Source organism: Rhea pennata, unplaced genomic scaffold (assembly GCF_028389875.1).
Source record: "Rhea pennata isolate bPtePen1 unplaced genomic scaffold, bPtePen1.pri scaffold_183, whole genome shotgun sequence".
Taxonomy (NCBI): Eukaryota; Metazoa; Chordata; class Aves; order Rheiformes; family Rheidae; genus Rhea; species Rhea pennata.
The window spans coordinates 1-10,319 of record NW_026907652.1 but is presented as its reverse complement, the minus strand read 5'-3'; the positions used below and the strand labels follow the sequence as shown (position 1 = coordinate 10,319).

General features: G+C 56.2%; 1 protein-coding gene across 3 annotated transcripts; it reads right to left on the bottom strand.

Annotated features, from left to right (window-relative positions):
• Nucleotides 1-3,675: 3,675 nt before the first annotated feature.
• On the bottom strand, nt 3,676-10,313 carry LOC134154254 (zinc finger protein OZF-like). Of its 3 annotated transcripts, none has more exons than XM_062600996.1 (4): nt 10,242-10,313; nt 8,303-8,413; nt 7,958-8,068; nt 3,676-6,682 (listed from the first exon to the last, which is right to left on the bottom strand). In XM_062600996.1, the coding sequence occupies exons 1-4, from the start codon at nt 10,273-10,275 to the stop codon at nt 5,763-5,765; spliced, it is 1,176 nt and encodes a 391-aa protein (XP_062456980.1). In that variant the 5' UTR covers nt 10,276-10,313; the 3' UTR covers nt 3,676-5,762. The 3 variants fall into 3 exon arrangements, with proteins under 3 accessions (XP_062456980.1, XP_062456981.1, XP_062456979.1); XM_062600997.1 differs by lacking the exon at nt 10,242-10,313 and adding an exon at nt 8,570-8,663; XM_062600995.1 differs by lacking the exon at nt 10,242-10,313 and adding an exon at nt 8,493-8,655.
• Between the last annotated feature and the right edge of the window lie 6 nt (nt 10,314-10,319).

Sequence of the window (10,319 nt, the reverse complement as noted above, 5' to 3'; positions counted from 1 at the left end):
AGCAGGTCTGGGGAGAGACTGGGGAGCACCGGGCTGACTGGGAGGAGAAGTGTGGGGGATTGAAGGGAACTGGAGGAACCTGGGGGTGAGCTGGGGAGGGACTGGGGGGGATGGCCAGGGTGGTCCTGAGCAGGCTGGGGGGACAGGGAGGAGATGGGGTCAGAGGAGAAGCGGAAGGGGAGATGGGAAGGGAACTGGAGGAAAACGAGGGTGAACTGGGCTGAGGATGGGGGATTGAGGGGTGACTGGGGAGGGCCAGGAGAGGGGATGGAGGGGGCACTGGGGAGGGACTGGGGGGGATCAAGGAAGGCCTGGGGGAACTGGAGGGGGACGGACTAGGGGGACCTGGGGTGTATGAGAGGGGATGGTGGGTAAAGGGGGCACTGGGAAGAGAACAGGAAGGACGGAGGGGGCACTGGGGAGGGCCTGGGGAAACTGGGGGGCAGAGGGGACATTGGGGAAACTAGGGGGGGAGGACGGGGCACTGGGGAGGGCCTAGGGGAGTTGGGGGGCAGAAGGGCACTGGGGGGGGCAGGAGGGGACCCGGGGGGGTGGAGGGGGCACTGGGGGGGGGGTGTCTGGGGGCACCGGGGGGGCCCGGGCTGCGCCGCATCGGCCGCCGCGCCGCGCCGCGCCCCTCGACGGCAGCGTGTCCCGGAGCGCGGGGGAGCGGCGGCCCCAGGTCCCGCCCGCCGGCCCGGCCCGGCCCGCGGGAGCCCCCACGCCCGCCCGGCCCGGCCCGGCCCGGCCCGGCCCGGCCCGTACCTGCGCAGGGCTCCGCGCCGCCATGGCCGCGCCGGGGCCGCCCCGCGACCGCGCCCCCCCCAAGGCGGCCGCGGCCGGGGCGCGGCGCGGCCCCCGGCGCCCTCTGGCGGCCCCTCCCGCGGCGCCGGGGCCGGGGCCGGGGCCGGGGCCGGTAGCTGCGCGGCTCCGCCGCGGCCTCGCGCCCCGCGGCCCAGGTGTGAAATGGCGGCGGGCGGGCGGCGTCGCCATGGCAACCGCGCCCCGCCGCTGCCCCCCCCCCGGCCCAGCGTCGCCTTCGTCCTGCTCCAGCCCCCCCTCCGTCCTGCCTGTCCTGCCCTGTCCCCTCTGGCCAGCCCAGCCCAGCCTGTCACATCCCATCTCATCCATCCCATCCCATCCCAAACCATCCCATTCATCCCATCCCATCCCATCCATCCTGACCCGTCCCATCCCATCTATCCCATCCTGTCCCATCCTATCACATCCATCTCGTCCCATCCCATCACATTCATCTCATCCCATCTATCCCATCCTGTCCCATCCCATCCCATCCATCTCGTCCCATCCCATCCCAAACCATCCCATTCATCTCATCCCATCTGATCCATCCTGACCCATCCCATCCCATCTATCCCATCCTGTCCCATCCTATCACATCCATCTCGTCCCATCCCATCCCATCTATCCCATCCTGTCCCATCCCATCACATCCATCTCGTCCCATCCCATCCCATTCATCTCATCCCATCTATCCCATCCTGTCCCATCCCATCACATCCATCTCGTCCCATCCCATCTCATCCATCCCATCCCAAACCATCCCATTCATCTCATCCCATCTGATCCATCCTGTCCCATCCCATTCCACCTGTCCCGTCCTGTCCTGTCCCATCCCATCCATCCCATCCCATCCTGTACATCCCATCTGCCCTGTCCCACCCATCCCATCCTATCCCATCCTATCCCATCTGTCCCATCCCATCCATCCCAGCCTGGCCCATCCCATCTTTCCTAGCCCATCCCAGCCTGGCCCATCCTGTCTGCCCTATCCCATCTCATACAACCCAGCCCAACCTGTCCCATCCCATCTCATTCTCATCCCATCCCATCTTCCCCATCCCATCTGCCCTGTCCCATCTCATCCAACCCAACCCAATCTGGCCCATCCCATCCTGTCCCATCTGTCCCATCCCATCCCATCCCCTCTGTCCCACCTCATCTGTCTTGTCCCATCCCATCCAATACATCCTGTCCTGTCCCATCCCACTCATCTCAACCCATCTCATCTATCCCCTCCATTCTGTCCTGTCCCGTCCCATCCCATCCCATCACAGCCACGTGGATGGTCCTGGCTCCCATAGAGGCAGCCTCCTGGTGCACGGCTTTCTTCCTCTTGGAGGTTCCAGACCATGGTGACAATAAGGGCAAGCTGGCAGGACCAAGTGCTCAGATCACCAGGAAGTGGTGCTGTTTGCGGAAAGATGGAGGACAACCTCCAGGAACAGCCTTTAACAGACAGGACTGTGGGTTGAGCCCTCCCTCCTCACAGGAACAGACATTCGGAAGGCAAATCCTGCACCTGCAGTCCCTGCCTGGCCAAGGAACAGCTATAACCAAACACTGGTCCCCAGATCCCTGAGGGCAAGCTGGCTGGTGAGGCCGAGCCATGACACCGCTATGGTGTCAAAAAGGCTTCTCTGCTGCGGTGGTCCCATCCCCACGTCCTGTCCCTGAGCATGGGGAGGACGCTAGGTGTGACCCTAGGATGGTCCTTAAGGCATCTGCTTCAACTCCTGCATGTCCTTGCTGGGAGCAACGGGAGGAAACCAGCCGTGCTGGAGAGACAGGGGACCTCCAGGGAGGAGCAGAGCGGGTGGATGGTCTGGGCTCACAGGCTGGACACCCTTCAGTACTTCAGCTGCTCTGCAGCAGGTGACATGGGGCTGGGAATAGCCCCAAATCTATTGGAGCTTTTGGAAACCACAGTCCCTGCGGACACCAACAGCCGCACGCAGGGAGCGAGCGTCTCACGGTGCCACCGCCACGGCCCTGTGCGGCTCCTCCTGGCAGCCCCCAGGCTGCCGGACGCCTGCTCACTGCAGCACGCTATGGCACGGTCAGAGCTCGCCAGAACCTGGGATCGCATGGCCAAGAGGCCTCTGGCTGCCACCAGCGCCTCCGAGCTGCTCGTTTTACAAGCTCGACCTCAAAGCGCTTAAAGGCAAGAAATGCCGGAGCACAGGCAGAGGGCTGAAGCGACTTGCCCGGTGCCAGCTTGGTGGAGCCACGAGGACCCCAACCCCTGCTGTGCTTCGCCGGCCACCACCCACACCTCATTCGGGACCGCTTTTATTTTTGATGACACGACTTTCAACTACTGAAAATCAGTGACTGCTGCAGCGAGGCAGCAAACGCGGGGCCCCGGCTGGCAGGTGCTCACAGTGCTGCCTCCTCCATCCGCCCACCGCTTCTCGCAGCCGGTGGAGCTCTGGTGCCGGAGCAGGAGCTGACCGGCTGCTCCACAGCTACGTGCAGAGGGGAAAGGGGAGGAAGCAGGAGCTTCCACCAGCCAGTGCCGAAGCAGGAGGCCTCAGGCAGGGACCCGGGGCTGTGCTGGCTCCCCCTCCACAAACGCCCCCCAGCGCAGGCCTGCACAGGGTCGAGATGCTGGGGCGGAGGCAGGAGGGCGCTGCCCAGCTGGGCACTGGCGGTGGTATGCACCGCTGGAGGAAAGCGGGACCGTCCCAGGAGGCTGCTCCCCACCAGCCCCGTAGCCCCCGGGGCCCTGCTGCTCCCGGGCACGGCTCCGCGGGCGCACGTAGGAGCCGAGCCAGGACAGCCTGTGGCTAAACCCCATCAGAGCTGCCTTTGCCCGAGACACGAGGCCCCGGTGCCGCGAGACAAAACCCCGCGCTGCCCTACAGGGCCAGGCCTGGCAGGAACAGTTTATTGGCAGCTCTGATACAAAGAGCTCGGGCACGCGCGAGCGAGGAAGCGGTGAGGTAAACGCAGCGTCCACGGTGCCACCCAGCTCTGCAGCCACCCCTCCTTCGGGCGGCGGGCCGAGCGAGCGCGCCCCGGTCCCTCGCTCCGGGCCGCCTCCAGCCGCGCAGGGACGCCCCGCGGGGACCACGCCACCCTGTCTGGGCGAGGTAGGAAAAGGAGCCCGCAGCACGCGCAGCCCCTCTCGGGGCACACGAGGGGCCCTTCGTGCCCGCCGCAGCGGGCCAAAGTCAGTGCCGGAGGGCAGCGACGTTGCAGCTCAGCTTGCGCCTGCGATACTCGGGGCGGCTGCTGCAGCCACACACAAGCACTTCTCAGGGCAAGGGACTGTCCCAGCTGCAGAGCAGAGTCCGGCGGCAGCAGACGACTCCTCAGCCCTCGCTGCGGCAGCGCTTGCGTGGCCCAGGCCAGCTCCTGGAGGCGTACAACCAGAGCCTGCTTCTAGCCATAACGGCAGCAGAGAAAAAGCTTAAAAACAGGAATCCCAAATGCTGAACACCAACCGTCAGCACACACAGCTGCCCCAGAGCTGCTCCAAACAGCTGCGTTTCCAGGACTTGATTCCTCAGATGCTTGGCACAGACAACAACAGACTTGAGCAGACCCAGCTTAGCTTGTGCAGTTCATCAGTTCAACAAGTTACCTGGAAAACGCTAATAAATAACAGCCAGGTGCACGCCAGTGTGCTGAAGTCATCACTCCAGAAGGGAGAGCGAGGATGAAATACTGAGGCCAAGCAAGGGGAACTAGGGCTGTGATCACTCACCCCACATGGGCTTCCGAATGGAAACACTGTATTGACAGACTTTACAAAAGTTATTACAAAACACGATCACAAACCAGCAGCTGACAATACACAGCGGAAGAGACACCTACTTACAGTCACCTCAGGAACAATACCACTTAGCTCTTAGAGAATTCAACCAATATTTACATAGACATCTGAAAAACCTCTGGTCAGTTACCTCATACATTTAAGTGTTTTAGATCAACTGTGAAATCTAGTGCCACACATTTCATTGTATAATAATAATAATAATACACTAGTTCTAGATTAACTAAAAAACCAAACAGCTCTTTACAGGGGTTAGGAGAAGTTGCTTTCACTTGTCTGACTTACCTGAGTGTGAGACCAAACCCAGTTAAAAAAAAATAAAATCGCCTTCATTGACAGGAGTTCGTATGACAGACCAGCGGCACCTTTCCCTTGGGCCAGAGGGAAACTAAAGCCTGACTGGTGCCAGTTACATCCTTCAAGAACAGAGACATCTCTTCTTCGGTTTAGGTACTTGGTTGTGCCTCTACACACGGATGTACTTTCCCTCCCGATTCCTCCTGCTCCAGTCTCTGCTCCAACGTCAATAGCCCCTTGTCCTTCCCATCCATTCCTTACACCTACATTTTCTCACGTTGCTCTTTGCCACTCTCTCCTCTTTGCTTTTCTGCCTTGCACAAATTCTGCGCCAGGTCCCTAACCGCATCTCTGCTTCCTTTCTCTCCCCTTGATCCCAGCCTCGGCCTCATGGCACAGGGCTGCTGCTCGAGGTGCGTCAACGCAACTGGAGTGAGCGGCCAGTTGCCTGGGGATGGTGTCGTCCCTCCCTTCCTCATGCTTCCAGCCTTGCAGTGAAACGAGTGGAAAAGAACGAAAGCGAAAGCATGTCACTCCTCAATATGCACAAAGATAGGTGGGGAAACACCTGCTAAATAAGGGCCCCAGAGAATCTCTCAGGATTATTCTCTACAGGCAAAATCCAAACCTGCGTAGGGGGCAACTAATACAAGGCCTACGCCACTACGGAAGTCCCATGTAACCCCGTAGGGTTGACGAGGTGCCTAGGCCTTCTCACGAGAGTTTTTAAGAGGAATTCCTTTGATGCTTCAACAAAGCGGGCTTTGTAGCACAACCACACGGATTAGCTGCGATACAAGTTCACTTCCCATCATGCTGCTTGTCCACCTGCTAGACTGTATCGTAACTGCGAGCCCTTCTGCCCTTGCCACCCACAGCAGCTTTACTGCTTAGTTTCTTTTTTCACACAGAAATGGCCAGTTTGAGTTGCTGACTCCATGTTGGGCTGCGAGTCGTCCATGGGCCGGGGGTTGCGCGAGTGGATTTTCTGGTGACAATTCAGCGACTCTTTGTAGCGGAAGTGCTTCCCGCACACAGGACACTGGTATGGAGTCTCCCCGGTATGGACTCGCCAGTGCTTGAGCAGATGATCCCTCCGGATGAAGCTCTTCCCACACTCTGTACACTGATAAGGCCTCTCCCCTGTGTGGATGCGCTGATGGCGGATGGCTTTGGAGAGGTCCCGGAAGTCCTTCCCGCAGTAGGTACATGTCAGCGGCCCGTCGCCCTTCCCTGTATGAAGCTTCTGGTGCAAGATAAGACTCACTTCCAGGCTGAAGCTCTCCTTGCACTGGGAGCAGGTGTACGGCCTCTCCACCATGTTGTTAGCCTGGTGCCTGACAAAGCCGTACTTGAGACCAGAGCTCTTCTCTGAATCGGGACGCTTGGACGGTTTGGAGCGGGACGGCCCATGGGCTCGTGGAGGAGCTGTTTTGGATTTCTGTCTGAAGCTTTCTCCTTGCTCCAGGGAAGTGCAGGCTTCCTCACCTGCGTGGGCTTTCTGGTGTGTGGCAAAGAGCTGCTTGTCCAGGAAGCTCTCCCCACATTCACAGCAGATGTATGGCCCTTCTACTGCAGCTGCATCCTCAGGAGTGTCCTTCTTTGCCAAGTCTTTCCCACGGCGAGCAGATCGCCTCAGCCCATTGCCCGTTGCGTTTCTCTGCTGTGGGGTGGATCCACTTCGACTCTTGTTGGTTGGCTTTATCTCTTCCTCAGTGTTTGGGAAAACATCTTCCCATTTTCCTGCTAATGAGCTAGGAAGCTCAAGGTTCTCTGGACCTTCCTCATCACACTGCTGTGCATCTGACAGAGCAGAGACAGTTATGTCATTTCTTTGAGATAACAACTGCCTCACTATTTAGACTGAAAGATCTTTTGGGGCAGAGGTGGTCTTTGCATTGCACAAACAGTACCTGACACTACAGGGTTGCAAGTCCCATGTGGGAGCTATCTAAGCAGTACTTGAATACAAATAAAGCCAGAATATTTTGACTTCTTGAGAAAGCTCAGATAATATGATGATGAGACCTCTCTATATAGCTAGACATAGAAAAAAAGAGGGTTTCTCAGCAGGAGATGAACCAGAACAGACCTTTGAGAACGTACAGTTTAGGACTGCAAAATAAAGAGGGGGAAGGGGAAGATCCCGTTTTCCTTTTGGGTTTGTATGGTGCACATGCCAGGGGCTGAAGGATCTTCCATAACATAAACACCAGTAACTCAAAGCAAATCCCAAGAACCCTGGCAAACAGAGGACGACAGGAGCGCAGAGGATCTGGGAATGTAGAAAGAGGTCTGAAAAGTAACAGGTTTCTGTAGAATGCAGGAAGGCAGAGATGTGCCCAGTATTTCTGTGCACAGAGAAGGCTGCTCAGCACTCCCTACCACAGGACTCTTCAGCTGCTCATCGCTTTGCCAAACATCTAAACTCGCAGTTTGAAAATGGGCCACTTTGTTTTCATCAGGCTGAGTTTTTGGGAAAGCATCAGCCAGAACAGTTCAGCTGCTTACGAGAACGAGGCCAGGAGACCAAAACCACACCCTAACAAGCTTTCCTTAAGTGAGCAGTTACGCGTTCCCGTGCTTCAGAGCAGGGACTTGAAATGATGGGGCAGGGACAAGACCGCACGTTTTGCTGTCCCACAATAAGCCTCACATTCGGCTGAGACAGAAATCTGTGAAGCACACCAGTTTACGCATTGTTCTTTGCTGCTAAAGCCATTGAAGTTTGCCTGCACTATGCACACTCCAGCTTAAAGCTGACCAGACTACAAACACAATATTCTGCTGCCTGACCCGACCCTGTACACTGAGCTGCACTCCCTTGCCGGCAGCTGCTTTTACAGCCTTGCTGCTTGTGTACTGCAGCTTTTGCACATGTGTTACCCATCTGCCATGGCTGTCATCCAGCTTCCATGCTGACCCTTGAAGCAAGCCTGGCAGAAATCACAGTGAAGGCAGGATCCCACGCCTGGGCAATCCCCACCACGTGCCAAGAGCCTGAGCCCGTGCCTGTCTCCCCCCTCGGCCATTCCACCTTTGCGCAGCGCTCAGCGAAGCTATGCACTTCTGACTCACATGTACTAGCAACCTCTGCGTTATCCTCTTCTTCAGAGCCCTCATGACTTTCAGCCAGAGTCTCTTCGTATTTATTCCACGAGCTCTCATCTGGACCAGGAAAGGAAAATTCTGTGCAAAGTAAAGGAGTGATGTGAGTTTACACTCCCAACTTCTAGCTGCTCTGCCGAGGATTTCAGAAGAGATGACATCAGGTAAGAGCTATGAAGGCAAAGCCCCCTCTCCACCCAAGGACAACCCTGGCAAAACCATCAACAGAAGCAAGCGGAAGAGCTCAAGCAGGCTGTGATAAGCACATGTCCACTTTCTACTTTCCCACCGAGTCCTAGGAATTTTATAGCTCACCAGTGCTGGGATCTGTAGGGGTTTCTCCCTCAGAGTCACCCTGATCCTCAGCATTAGGATCCTCTCCTTGTTCAATTCGTGACAGAAGGTCAGGCTTAGAAATAGCAGCATCTATATGTTAAAAAAAAAAATGTTAGAACATTTCCTTTGCCCTTGCAGGACAGAGACTGTTAAACCTTTGCCCACCAACCTTCCTTCACTGCTGGGGATGACGGGTAACGGAAAGAGAGGCTTAAGAAGATGCTCTCACACATCTGCACCGCTCACCTTGTCTGGGCCCTGGGAACATGAGCGGATTGCAGGAGCACACTCTGCTCAGGTGAGGAGCACCTCCCAGCCTGCAGCGTGAGGAGGAGAATAAGAAAATGCATCTGTGCTTACCTCCAGACTTCCTTTCTTCTCCTTTGTGCTAAGGTCCGCGGATCCACTACAAAGGGAACTTCAGCTTGGGGACAGAACCAGACCTGTCAGCCAACGGCAAGAGAGGAAGTGCCCTCCCCATAGAGTTCCCTCCAGCCGAGGATTTCCACAGCCAGAACTGTTCCATCCTGTTCTTCCGAGTCACAGGCTGTTTGCAGATTTTGATGGGGGAAAGGGGAAATCACAATCTCTCCTAGTATGGAGAGTGGAAAATTTCATTTTGCAACAACAAATGCAAGTCTCTGGTTATCAATTTCCACCACTTCTGGTGGAGCTGTTTGCCTTATATAAGGGCCTCAGAACCCAATTACTCAAAGAGAAGAAACCTGCAGATTAAGCACAGATACATTTTTTTCCTAAGCTTCAGGCTCAGATCCACAGATCCCTTTCAGTAGGATTGCTACATTCCTGTGCTTCTAAAGTGGGATGCAAGGTTGTTTTTTAAACAAGAGAATGGGGGGCAATATTTATTCTTCTCCCTTGTACACAGGGATTGCAGCAGACCCCTATGTTCCCTCCCACCCCTAACTCTCCCCACAAAAAAGATATGAATCAGCCAGATTTGGATGGCAGGATGTAGAGTTTGGTGTGCTTGTATACAAGTGATCTGAACACAAGGAGTCGATTCCTGTCTACCAAAGATGTCTGTGCTCCCATGCACTGGGCGCTCATGTTCAGCCAGGGCAAGATCATTTCTCAAGATACACATAGGTGCTCCAAAACACTCACAAGGGTGACATGTCCACACAGGTGAGCACAGGTCAGAACATTTCCTCACAGCCTGGACAGCAAGCAGTGAGAAGAGCACACTCCTGGAGCCTTGAATGCGCTGCCCTGAGCCACGAGAAGGGAAAGCAGACGGCAGGGCCTGCCTTCACCCCTAGCTCTCCCCAGCTTAATTCCTGACAGCTGCCGGAACAGCCACTACAACGGTCTGCACATGAAACGCCTCCCTGGGGCTAAGACAGGGATTAGACAGAGTACCAACGCAGACAGCTGACAAACCTTGCTCTCCTTCCTTACAAAATGCTCTGCAGATGGAAGAACTGCTTCCAGAAAAGACTGGAAGGAACCTCAGGAGGCAGGGTACCCCTCTGCTGCTAGGAACCACCCCAAGCGGCAAGCAGCTGATGCACCCAGCACAGTGGATCTGTGGATCTTTGCATGATAGAATAAGAATCTCCCCTTTTCCCACCTTTACCTAGCTTTAGGGTCCTTTCATTTCCCCTCCTCCTCACTACCCAGGTCCTCACCCAGCTCCTACGGGCCACTGAGACTGTCAGTGAGATGCGGCCGCTGTAGCGATGCTCTTGTGATAGCCATCCACTGCTAAACTAAAATTGTAAGGACTGAACTTCTAAATTCCAGGGCTGCTGTTGAAAGTTCACGTAACACATTACCACACCACCACACCATCCACCCTCCCTGATTTGATAGTCACAGGGGTGCTGGTATCCATCAAGCCCTGAAAACACCTGGCACGTCAGGAAGCTCAGGGCAAACCCCAGCCAGTCTTTACCCATTGAGATCACGGCTTCGTAGTTGCCTTTCATGATATGCCTGTAAAGCTCCTTTTGCCATTCATTCAAGCTTTTCC